At 43.7% G+C, this 13,577-nt stretch overlaps 1 protein-coding gene across 4 annotated transcripts in view; it reads right to left on the reverse strand.

Moving 5' to 3' along the window:
- Positions 1-13,577, reverse strand: part of Hipk2 (homeodomain interacting protein kinase 2) — a 187,047-nt gene that overhangs the window by 38,497 nt on the left and 134,973 nt on the right. For 2 of the 4 annotated variants that reach the window (XM_063286250.1, XM_063286249.1), the window contains exons 7-9: positions 12,696-12,858; positions 6,371-6,497; positions 5,384-5,505 (exon numbers count right to left, since the gene is read on the reverse strand). In XM_063286250.1, coding sequence (XP_063142320.1) covers positions 5,384-5,505; positions 6,371-6,497; positions 12,696-12,858 — 412 coding nt within the window. 4 annotated transcript variants of the gene reach the window in all.

Raw genomic sequence — 13,577 nt, forward strand, 5'->3', positions numbered from 1 at the left:
ACACCATGTGCATCCCAGGAAGGCATCAGCCTACCTGCACTCCCAGCATTAGGGAGATGAAGATAAGATTTCTGTGGCAAACTATCTAGCTAGACTACAAAACCCAGAGAGGTGTAGATTCACAAGAGAAACAGATCTTGCTTCAATATATAATAGTATCCTGAACCACCAGTAGTGGTAGTCTCTATAATGGACTAGACCCTTCTCCAATCAACATTAAGAGTATGTCTGCTAGAAGATGTGGTGAACGTCTCTAATCCCAGCACTTGGGTGGCAGAGGCGGGTGGATCTCTGTAAACTCAATGTCAGCCTGGTCTACAGAGCTAGCTCTAGAACAGCCAGGACCACACAGAGAAACCCTGTCTGAGAGAGAGAGGCGGGGGGAGGAAGAGGGAGGAGGAGGAGGTAGGGAAGTGGAGGAGGGAGGAAGGGAGGGAGGGAGGGAGGGAGGGAGGGAGGCTTACCTACAGCCTGATTTTATGGGGGCAGTTTCTCAGTTAAGGTTCCCTTCTCTCAGATGACTCTGGCTTGAGTCAAGTTGACATAAAACTAGCCAGTATGTATGTGCACCCACACCTGCCCACCACAAACGTGCATCAACATACTCATATATCATATACACACAAAAACCGAAGTAACAATATACAGCTAATAATTTTGTGAAGAGAAAACACAGAAGATATTGTTAAAGGACCAAGGACAGCAACAAGAACAACAACAATGACTGACAACAACAACAACGACAACAAGGATACTCAGAGGGAGAGGGCAAACGGGTTCAGAACAACGTATGGAAAACAAGCATGAAGTCATAAATCTGGAGACCACTCATGAACAAAGGAGACTGCATAAAAGGCTTCATAAAGACAACTAACATGACATATCCACACCTAACTAAACATGCCAGACACAGATGCTACTTCCAGTTTTAAAATGATCTGGGGCTGAATGATAAGATACACACAGAGTAACCCAGTGGAAAAATGAAACAGCCACTGACCCAGAAGCCATACAAGGAAGTGGATTATCATCAGCACATTGTGAACCTCACTAAGAGCCCTATTCAGCTGATAGTAATCACACAAACATTATAAAGTAGTTGAAGCACGAATTACTTGGGAGATGGGAGAATGAACGAGTGAGGAAAGAGCCTGTAGGGAAGGGTTGGAGAATGAAGGCTTCACCACACAGACAGGAAGTAAATTTCAAATACAACAAATGGGAGAAGCAATGGAAAAGCATTTTAGAATGTTACTTATATGTATTTATATAAGAATGGATGGTCAAGTTAGAGGTTGTTTTACGACAGTAGAAATGAAAGGTGGGGCAGAGAGGACTATATTTTTTAATAAATGTGTGGTATCATATAAACTAAAAAAATATGTACCTTTGGGAAAGCATGAGAATTAAATGTCAAAACAACATCCCCAAATAAGAAAAAAAAAAAGTCCCGAAGTCAGCAGCAAGTGGTGCAGTGGTGTGCGCCTCGAACAGTCTAATCCCCATGCTGTCAGCCAATACCCAAGCAGGTTATGAAGAACACGAACAGGCAGCCCTGTTTGGAGTCTGGTGTGGGTGTTAGCTGCACGAAGGAAGCATGAACAAACGTTTCCTATCTGTTATCAGCTTCAGTGCCAAGTGAGACAGAAGTAGACAGAGAGACAAGGGCCTCAGACTGATGGCTTAAAGTGCCGTCAGGGGAGGTTTAAGAGAAAGTATCTGGTAGTTGAAGGAGGTCATCTGTCCCCAGGGAAACACAGGGACCCTGACCATAAGACTCACTGGCCAAAGATGCAAAATCTCATCTTGGAAAGTGGAGTCTAGAAGGGACCTGGCATTTGTGAGTTTCTGACTTGATCTTGATAGTGAGGGGGAGTTTTGGATACTGCTCCTTGAAAAAAAATTAAGCATAATACTATCTGACTCAAGAACTGTACCTCCCACCTTCCCACTTTTACATGCTAACTGGGGTTTGGGACTTGGAAAGGTGGCTTCCTTTATAAGGGTTTCTGTACAGGCTGCGCATGTGTGGATAACTGTGCCCTTCTGCCATATGCACATTCGCAGAGTGTGCCAGAGGCTTGTTTCTCTGTAGGGGACACAACGCATGCTACCGGGAGAAAGATGGGAAAGAGACTGAAACTAACGTTGTGGAATGCATTTAAAGGGTCACCTCTAAACCTTTACACAGTCCTCAAAAATGTTTTAAATGTTCAGAAGAAGACAATAGTAAATTTGGGGATACATTTAAAGCACATAATAGTATTCAGAAATCTTATGTCTGATAGTCTAGAAATCTACTCACAGAAAAATGAGGGCCTACATTTCAATATTTAATTATTATCCTAAAGATGACTACTACTTAGTTTTATAAGTTACTATATTTTTGTCCTTTACAAGGGATACATAAGTAGAGGTGATAACTCTATTTTAACAGGCTAGCACACTGGGACAGATTACATGGCAGAAGAAAATACTGGATAGGATATGTTCATTTTTAAAAAATAAGAAATGTGTCTTAGTACTCGAAGGCACACAGGTCTATCGTGTCCATTTTAGTGGGTATGTTCTTTGTTCTGCTCCATTCTGTGTTGTTACCTGTTGATTCAACAAATTCCCTAATGGAGAATACTCAACTTGCTTCTAATAGTTCCCTTTTATAAACACTATACCAATTAAAATCCTACACGCGTAATATTTCAGTTGTTCACAACTGTACAGATTTGGTTAAATCAACTTAAAGGTTTCTAACACTAGACTCTTATGAGGTAAGTAGGAAGTAGGACTCTTCACACTATGATTAAAGGACTGAGACAGATTTGGAAATGTCAAACCTTTGGTTCAACTGAACAATGAGGAAAGTCTCTGTTAGCTAGCACGTTGTGCTTAGTATATCTAACAGAGCTGCTCCTGGCTTACTTGGATTCAGTGTGAAAATACAAAAAAGGGGAAAGGGGGGGTCCTGTAATAACCTTTGAAAGTATACAGGTGCTGCTGTTACTTGAGCAGAGTCAATTTCGACATAGAGAGATACATGTCTAGAACCCATCATCTTAGACATCTTCCATATCAGTTCTACTGCCAGGTGCCAAGGATGGCTTGACCTGTAAGTGCCAATTTTACTTTTAAGTAAGGTAGTTTCCCAAAGGATTGTCTCAAAGTGTTCTCAAATCAGAAAAGGATTCCCTAAGAAAGGGAAATCATGATATTTCTCATTTATGAACACATATGAAAAAACTACTAATCACAATAGTAGCAAACTGAGCTCAAAAAGCTTGTCATCACACCAAGCACGGCATGATCAAATAAAGTTTTTTATAAATACAAGGATAATTTAACATTACAAAATCTATTAACATAACTCGTAGGAAATAAGTCACATGGTTATTCAAATAGATGAGAAAGTATATTTGATATATAGAATATTTAGTTAAAAGTTAAAAGTCTCTATTAATTACTTAGAGGAAATATAAAATGCATTATGGGAAATAGCGTCAACAATTTCCTTTAGAAAGCAAACTGGACAAAAGTAAAAGATCCCTGATTTAATCTGTTATTAAATACCATTTTGAACTGCCCTTTCAGTCCAGGATACATATGCAATAGAAAAAGTACAAAGATTGAAGATTAAGAAACAAAATTATTATTTATAACTACAAAAAAGACTTGTCTACATGGCAAATTCAAAAGGATTCACAAAAACAGAAGGCTAGTTACATGACAATCCCAATAGATCCAAATCCGCTATATGCCTATAGACAAAAAGCAAATAAACGAGTACAAGTATAATTAACAAAACCAACAAAATGTAAAGCATTTACTGCTTATTTTTATGTGTATTAGTATTTTGCCTGGATACATTTCTGGGCAATTTGCATGTGGCAGTGCCCACAGAAACTAGAAGGGGGGAATCATTGGGTCCTCTGAATGGGAGTTGTGAATACCCTGTGGGTGCTGGGAATTGAGCCTGGAGCCTCTGGAAGAGTCAGTGCTCTTAACTACTGGGCCATCTTTCTAGCCCACAAGTTAGCCTGCCTGCTTGCCTGACTGTCTGACTCCTCTCTTCCTTTCCTTTCCGTTCCTTTCCTTTCCTTTCCTTCCCCTTCCCTCCTCTTTTTCTCTTTTTCTTTCTTTTTCTTTTTATGGATAATTTATGGTAAAATGCATATGGAAAAGAAAAGAGACTAGAATACCTATGGAAATTTTGAAGAACTGTAAAAGAACAGGGCATTCCCTAGCAGATACCAAGACACAGTTGGTGAAGATTGGATATTAGAGAGGCCAATGGGCTACATGAGAGCCAGGAACAGACTTATTCAATTTGATGTCCTATAAACTAAAACAAGGAAAACCACTTCTAGAAACAAACTATTTGGAGAACAATTTGGGGAAGTCTTTTGGGACACTCCCTTACTTAGATGTAAAGCTGACACTAACAGGTCAAGCCATCCTTGATGCCCGGCAGCAGAGAGATGACATGGAAGTGATCTGAGATGGTGGGAAGTACGGACATTGGTGTTACATGTCTAGACTGAGTCTTGGTTCCGATGGTTCTGATATCTAGTTACTGTTTTTGTTTTAACACAGGTCTTACTGTTTGGTGCAGGATGGCCTAGACTCACTATATAGCCTAGCCAGGTCTTGAACTAATAATTCTCCTGCCTCAGCCAGCTGTGTACTGGTAGGATAGGTGTGTGCCCCATACATGGCTGCTCTATGGTTCTGAGCAAGTCCCTATGTCGGTCAAATAGTGACAAATATCTTTCTATGTTGTGAGGATTAAACAGATTAATTGTAAAGTGCCTGGCATAAAGAAAATATATTTGTCATTGGATCAAGTGTCTTTAAGGATTGGTTTCTGGTACTACACCAGTACTGTTAGTATAAATTGTAACCCTTTATACCTTTCCACTTTTCACCTTTGTGATCTTATTCTACAGTTAACACCTATATGGAAAGGAAAGGACAGGTCCAGCCCACAGCTTCTGCATATCTGTTTTCCCAACTCTACAAACGAGGGAATAATCTCCAGGGCTCTTTGGCTCTAAGAACCACTTCTATTTTCCAAGAAAGAAATTTGAGGCAAAGAGATGTTAACTGACTTGCCTTAGGTCATTGAGAATTGCTAGTAGATTTAGGCTTAAAACCTAGGTTTCCTAGATGAATTTGCTTTACAAAGGTACAATAATAATTTCCCTAGACTCCTAGACTATCTAAATTTCTTCTTGGGATTGTCACTAGACACTTAGTGGGTAATTCACATGGGGATCATGTGGAACATTACTAACGTATTCCAGTGTCCTGACAGACTCCTCCTGCTCATCACCAGGGAGTCAGCAGGAGACATGGATGATGGAATTCGAGCAATGCGGAGGAGACTTACCTGAGCAAGCAGACCTGGCTGGATCTGAAGAGGCTGAGCGCCCGGAGCCTGAGTGACGATGGGAACAGCATTTTCCATCCGCACTGAGTAGCCAGCGTGCTTGGAGGGAGAGGCCTGCAGGCCTGTTCAGTCATGGGTAAGGGACAGGAGGGAGGTCAATGACAGGGACCCCCAAGAGACCCATCCGGGCAGCTCAGCTAGCTTTACTGCACAGCCACGGGGCACTGCCTTTTAGCTTTTAACAAGTTAAAAGTAGTCCCCTACTCCCCACAAACACCCCCCACCCCAATATTAACGTTGTGTGGCCAAAACCAGGGCAGTTAAAATGACAAATTACAAGAGGAAACAATGGTTGCTGGCCATGGAGATAACTGAGTGTCACAGCAAAGGATGCTGGGGACATCATCCCTGCAGGGCTCCCTCTGCATTGTGTGGCTGGTATCTGAGTACCAGCATGTGTGCTTACATGGGTGCTTTGCAAAATCTGACCTTGAGCTTTCTGTGTAAAGTGTGACAAGTACATTTCATCTCTAGCTGCTTCAGGTTCACAGGAAAAGAGCCCGGGATCATGGCCAAAGGGGAGGCGGCCCTGGGAGGCACCATTCAGACAAATCTATATTCTCCACATGAAGTGTCAGAGACTGGCAATTTTCTACAGATAACGTAGGGAGAGCATTTCATGTGAGGAGAGTTGGAGCTGACATCAGCATAACAATGGGAGTAGACAATGGGCCTCTTTATAGGCAGCTGGCTAGAGCCACAGCTCTGCAGGTGCAGGGAACAACAACAAGTGGACTTGGTACTAGAGCATAAGTTGCATTGTTTCTAGGTTGGTGGCAGCGGGAGACCAGCCTCCAAATTCAGGGATAGCCACATTGCATCCTTAGGATGGGAAGGAAGAGGGCTTTCTTTGCTGACAGGGTGCATTCTGGGAAACAGCAGGGGCTAGAACCTTTAAGTGGTCCTGCAAGAACTGGTTTAGCTTACCTTGGAAGCCAGGGGGACACACGATGAGAGCTTGCTGGAAAGGGTCAGGCCGGGCACAAATTTGGGCTGTTCCCGTCTGCAGGGGCATGCTCCGCTGGGCCACTGCGGCCATGGATGCCGCTGAGGGCTGGTAGAGTGTAGATTGGTAGTTTAGTATGGAGACTTCGGGATTGGCTAAGGAAAGAGTGGCACTGGTGGAGGTGGGAGCCTAAAGGAATGATGGGGATTAAACAAAAATAAACAAAAATAAAAAATGAGGGAGGTGGTATGTTGGGAGACATGAATCTAAATCAAACACATGAATTTAAAGGAGAATAAACAAACCAAGAGCAAAAAAAGCAAAAAGAGGGGCAGGAATCCAGCTGAACTGTCATGTTTGTGGGACCCACACACCTGACTACTGAGAAGTTAGCTTGGTCTAGGAAACCATCTGGTTGAGGGGCTGGGATGTAGCTCAGTTAGTAGAGTGTTTGCCGGGCACGCATGGTACCCTGGGTCCAGTGCCCAGCACTGCACAAAACAGCTATAGTGGCAAATCACTGTAACCTCAGCACTCAAGAGGCTGAGGCTGGAGGATCAGAAGTTTAAGATTATCTTTGGCGATATACTGAGTTTGAGGTTCACCAGGGCTACAAACACCACCACCACCAACAACAAAAGAACCAAATTGTTTAATGAAAGTCTCAGTCTCTTTTCATCCTAGACAGGGAGGTTTGGGCTGAGAGTCTTTGTATTCCCCGGTTTCTACAATGGAATGTGATGATGGGGAGGGTGGGAAAAGCTAAGCCCCGCCCTTCTTCTCCATGCCTTAGCTTGGCTCCTCCAACTTGAGCGGTTTCAGATGCACTTGTACTGTGCTGCCAGCCCACAAACCCCACCCAACCTCCCCTCTGCTCCCGTGAGGTAGTTTATGCTTGGTAGACAAATCCTGGAAGAGGGTCCTCTGCCTGAGTCCTGTATAAACAGATCTTAGCACGTTAGTCTATGCACCAGAAGGGAAGCCCAGGCAGAGTCCTCAGATCTAACAGTGCTGTGTGCAGATACCCTCAGCACAGGGTAGGACCTGCTACTGTAAAAGCAGTAGATGGAAGCAGTAGATGTCAAACATTGGGATCTGTCTTTTGAAACTGAACTTCCAATGGAAGGAAACAGCTGTAGAAGGAAAGTGAATTCTTTGTTGGGAATTCTTTTGTTTCTCTCCTTAGCATTCTTCATGCTGATCTTTAAGCAAAGAGAGGCAGGAGTTAGCAGTGGCTTCAGAGGGAAGCTGTCTAGAAGGAGTTGTATGTAAGGAGTCAGTATTAAGGAGCAGGTGGGCGCTGAGTAATACTCATGTATGTTTTGGCCACACACACTTTAATAGTTTGGGGACTACTTTGAACTTGTTAGAAACTAGAAGGAAAGTGTCCCATGTAAAAGGACACACATGTAGAGAGAATTTCAAGTGGAGTTAATGTCAAATTTCATAAAAATGTCCAACCCTTGTTTTACTTTTTCTTTTTTGTGGTGCTTCAGAAATCAAACAAATCCAGAGTCTTGCATACACGAGGCACGTCTACCGAGCTATGTGGTCTTTTTATACTTAGATTCTGTGCTGGAATTTAGTTCAAGACAATACATTTATTTGAAAATGATTACAAATTCCTATGACACACTTATTTAGATTTTGAGCTGCATATTTTAACTGTGTATGCATTTTCAGCAGCCCACACAGTGCCTCCTGGAGGTATGGTGGGAGCCAGTGTCTGTGTACTGACCACAACACCCATCTCCAGTTTCCCCCACGCCATTATTCTTTCTGGCAATTCCTTTACCACATTTTCCACTGTCATTTCAGACACTACGAGCTCAGACCTCAAGGGTCTGCTGTTTGAAGTCAAGGCACCAATCTCTTCCCATTGGACTGGGCTTTCCCATCCTCTGATCAGTCACCGTGACCAATGCCTCTGCCTTCCAAATTTCCCTAGAATCAACGGATTGTTTTAGTTGTTCTCAGGTGCCCAGCGCCTGTAAGTCCCTGACTGGTGAGCCCCTGCTCTGTACTTCTTTCAGTTCTTGGGCACAGGATCAACTCTCTCTTTTAATTGTTAGAAACACGTATGTGTGTTTTACCAGCATGTGTTCCCTGAAACTGGAATTACAGAGTTATTACTGCGGGGCATTTGAGTTCTGCTCCAGGTTTAATAATAGTAAAGACACAGAGACATCTATGTAGTTTGAAGCTGTTGGCCTGTTTGTTGGAACAATCTCTCAGTTATCCTCTTACTTAAACCAACTTCTCTTCATTGTGCCTCTCTCCATGTGGCTCTCTCTGCCCTACCTCCCTGCCTTGCTCCCATTCTTCCTTCTCTCTCCCATGTCTGTCCTGCTGGTCAGTCTGCCCCAGCTCCAGCCACCAGCTCTTTATTCTGCAGAAGGCTACACTTAACTACTCCAGTTTGAAACAATCAGCAGCAGGACAACACCCAGTCCATCCTCTGAATTGCTTTTTGGCACTGAGGGCTGTACGACCTTCCTCACAGCAGTTTGCCTTTCTTTTTTTGGGCAGGTGAGGAAGAGACAAACATTTACATATCCCACTAGCCTGTGCTGACCAGCAACTAATAACTGAGAACACAGGGACACACGTTTTCATAGCCAGTAAACACAGTATTTGTGGGTCTTCCCAACAGGTTGTGAGCCACAATGTGGGTCTAGGAATTGAACTCAGGTCCTTTGGAAGAGCAGCCAGTGCTCTTACCCACAAAGTCATCTCTCTTAAAGACTACTTTGCACATTAGCACCCTGCTCTGCATTTAAGCACCTGTTTAGAAATTCCAGTAATGGCCTCATGAATGCTGTGTATGCATCTTGACCCAGTACCCTTTGCTCTCTATAGACCCTTAGGTACCCTCCTTAATAAATGAACATATCTATCTTTTCCTTCAAGACAGATTAGTCTAGTTGTTTTCCTAGCCTTCTGTGAATACAGGCTATTCATCTCATAGGAATCCTTCGGCCCAAAGAGTTATCTCTGAGCCTCTGTGCTTTGGTGCCAGCCTTGACACCAGGATTCCAAAGCAGAACTTTCCCTGACAGTAGGAATAAGCTATTTCTATGTGTTCGTGTACAGTAACCTGTGAGTGTGTGGCTCAACTTCAGCCACAGTGTGCTGATTAATCCTCCTTGGGAGACGGACTCATGGGGGAGGACTTGTGGTCCTCTGCCTGCTTGCCTTACCTGACCCTTATGTGTGCAGCCTATATCAGGATCTGATTTTAGCTTATGTATTGTTTCACCAGGAGTGGAACACATGTTATGATATGAGCACCAGTCCCCAGAGTGACCAGTAGGTACACTGAGAGTTTCCCTCAGTTTCTGATCCTGCTTAGGGATCAGCAGATGAAAGTGTGTGTGATGGTGTGGGTGACATTTTACCCTGTTCTCTGTGGTTCTTAAGAGCTGTTTTGGAGAGATGGCTCAGCGGTTAAGAGCACTGACTGCTCTTGCAGAGGTCCTGAGTTCAATTCCCAGCAACTACATGGTGGCTCACAACCATCTGTAATGAGATCTGATGCCCTCTTCTGGTGTGTCTGAAGACAGCTACAGTGTACTTATATATAATAAATAAATTAAATAAATAAATAAATAAAATTATGAAAAAAAAGCTGTTCTGGATAACAAAGAGAAATAAGAAAAAAAAATAAGTTCACTGTTAACCTATGTTGCAAAGACAGGCCCAAGTGGTTCTTGGATGTGATTGTAATAGATGTTTCAAATGTTGACATCTGTAAGAATAGGATGTAAGCCTGAGCTACAAATCCAGTTAAAATTATTGGTAGAAGGATATGCCCCTAAAAGAAGATACTTTGGAAATGTTAGTAAAGAGGCTGACCCTAAGGATTAAACCAAGAACATGCATGGAGGACTCCCTGTTCAATGTTACTAATAGTTTTTCAAAGTACATAGAAATTATGGTGCAATGGCCTGGTTTCCTGGAAATGTAAACAATTACAGATTAGTGGAGCACTTGGAAAAGTGCTGGTCTACTGGATAGATGTGAAGAGCAGCAAAGAACTACATCTGTGTCCTTCCACCAACATAAAACTGTAGGTGTGTTTTGTTGCTTCTAAACATTCAAATGTTTAGAATGAGCAGAAAAGTCCCAAGGATCTCATGGAGAGAACACAGCACTGGGTCACTAACGTACAAAGTAAGTTTGGTTGGATTTAGAGAGCAGGTGCCATCTAGAAGGTACCTCCTGAGGCTCTCCACAGGATTCATCTGTGAATCAGTGCATGTGAATCAGACGCTGACGCCAGACTGCTGGAGTTCAAGCCCAAGCTATCTCATATGTACTGACATAGCCTTTGTTAAGAGCATTAACTGCTTAGTATCTCAATTTCTTCCTCTAAAATGCCAGTGATAACCTCTTCCACATGGATGCCAGGAGCCTGAATGATGCCATGGTGAGAAAAGTCGGACACAAGAAGTGCTTACTGCCAGAACTGTGGTCACCTTGTAACAGATCAGAGGAGGGAAAGCACGCCTCAGTGCTTAAGTCTGGGCTATAACCTGAATAATTTGTTTTTCTGATATATTTAATTAGGGCTCAACAATTCTAAGTTCAGATGATTGAGTTTGCTCTCAGGATCTTGGTTTTCTAGGACAACATTTCATCTCAATGCTTAGACCTACATCATACTAAATTAACAGCCTTTTCTACTCTAGTCCAACCTAGCCAACTTTGTAGGTCTCAGTGTCATGGAGAAGGGAGGTGTTCTTATTTGGGACGTGCCCTTGTGATTTCCAGTTTTGGTGATATTCTTTGGGATGGATGTATTGGTTATCCTATCACAGGAAACATAGAGGTGGGCTGTTCTGATGTGGACAGGGACCTATACAGCCCTCCAATCTGAAGGCTACGAAGATATCTATGGAGGCTGGTGGGGTGGGGGGAGTCACCTGACCTGACACATTATCTGAGGAATGCCCTTCCCTGTGTGCTGTCTTAGATAGTTTGGTATTGGAAGGGACAGACAGCTGGAAGAGGGGGATAAAAAATTGAGGTTAGGGGCTGGGGATTTAGCTCAGTGGTAGAGCGCTTGCCTAGGAAGCGCAAGGCCCTGGGTTGGTCCCCAGCTCCGAAAAAAAGAACCAAAAAAAAAAAAAAAATTGAGGTTAGAGAGTTAGGACTAGGAGTCTCCTAGGGACTGAGGGAACAAGCCTCAAGGGAATGAAGAAAGCAGAGTGGCTCATCTGAAAAGCTCTGGATACAAAGGCCTTAAATCTGGCTAGCTGAAGGGGAGGTAAGAAAAGTCTTTGACCCTAAGTACAGTGCAAGCTTTTCACTCTCTAAGATAGCATCAGGAATACTTGTGGTCTCCAGGGGGCAGCAGATTCCAGATGGCACTGGGGAAGGGAGGGAGGGAGGGAGAGAGAGAGAGAGAGGGAGGGAGGGAAGGCGGGTGGGCGGGAGAGCTCGCATCTGGAATTGAGAGGAAACAATAGCCCAGTAAAGCCTGATAAACAGGCGCAGTATCGAAAGGCAAGAGCCAGTGACTCCTTAGGGACAGGGGTGGATCAGTCAACAAAAAGTGGGCAGCCAGGTGGTGGCATTCACACAGTAGGCTTATGTACTTATTTCTCTGCTCTGAAGGTACATGTGCCTATGCACGCAGGTGAGAACAACACAAAGGACACTGCTGTCATTACAGAGTGATATTAAGACTGAAACGTCTGGGAATGCTTCTTTGCGGGACTCATAACTGGACGATGGGAGTAATAGTTCAAGCCTCGCAGAGTGTAGAGGTGGGTGGATTGGGATGTGGAAAGTCTTCATTCAGTACCTACTTTCTGAGCATTGTCTGTATTTCAGACACTGTTCTATGTTACTGAGCCTGCCGATCTGCAGAAGGTTGGAATCTACATGACGGAAATCTCAGCTTCCTGTATCCCCTGGGAAAAGCTGCTAGGACTCTGGTGACAGACCCACGAGCTGCTCTTCTCTGACTTAGAGAATGAACAGGCACTTCCTCTCCTGAACACAGACCACATGGACACAGAGTGCAGGGAGGACTCCTGCTTGCTCTGACTCGACAATTTTTTAGCAGTTTTTTTTCCCACATCTGCTCAGATGAAAATGGGAAAAGGCACCATCTCAGGAAGTAGTCCCAGTAGCCATAACAGAGACCTGCCCTCTTGGCTTCTTAAAATAAAAAAATAGCAGACGAAGCAGGTACTTTAGCTTACAGATCCAAAAAGACAACACAGGGAAAACTGCTGGGGTTTGGTGGGGGATACCTGAGTCAGTCCTGCCCACCTTTCCCTGGTGCCTGCCACTCACCTGGTTGTGGACAGTGGTCAGCTGGTTGTTAAAGGTCATGGTCAAGTTGGTAGATGTGCTGGGGGCCACATGTGTGATGAAAGGTGTTTTGCTCTGGTTCACTGTGTCATACATATTCACCCGGCGCTTGCAAATCTCCATGTTTTGGAAACAAGATTTGACACTATTCATGCAAAAGGCAGAGGGAGAGACACATGGACGAGAAGGGGTAAGGTAGGGTGAGGTGGGGGAAGGAGAGAAAAGAGTGAGAAAAAGAGAGAATGGTTAATCAAGTAAGCAAAACAATCACTGACTATCTACATTAGTTTCAAAAATCCTGGTTTTCTCATAGTGTGCTACTGAACTGTCAGCACTGTGTGAGCGAATTTCCCATTGTCTTGTTGTCCTATCTCCTGCCCTGAATGGACAGATTCCCATATCACTGACGTACTTCGCTGTGTCTTCTTCCCCATTTCCTTTCACTTCCAATCTCATTGCTCTTTCTCAGTGCAGTGCCTGGGAACTCGACAAACTCTCCAACCAAGGACACTAGGAGCTGCTGCAACCTACTTCTGCCTTCTTCCTTAGGGCCAACTGTCTACCCCTCCCCATTCTAGCAATCCATGGGCTACTAGCACCATCTGGAGGTCAGCCAATAATTCTCCCATTCAGGGTCATGAACTTAGGCTGATGTGTCTCACTGGAACCTGCCACACAATGAAACAATGATGATGGTTACTAATTTTTACTGAGAGCAGTGATATGTGGTTGAGATCTTCTATTCTGTCTTACACCATCCACAAGATAGAATTAAGATCAGTGCTCTAATTTTATAAAGGCCTTAAAGGAGTAGGTGCACGCATGAAGGCCCTTAGTGGCCTCTGCTATTCCAGCTCCTGACCA

Source organism: Rattus norvegicus, chromosome 4 (genome assembly GCF_036323735.1).
Source record: "Rattus norvegicus strain BN/NHsdMcwi chromosome 4, GRCr8, whole genome shotgun sequence".
In the NCBI taxonomy this organism is placed as follows: Eukaryota; Metazoa; Chordata; class Mammalia; order Rodentia; family Muridae; genus Rattus; species Rattus norvegicus.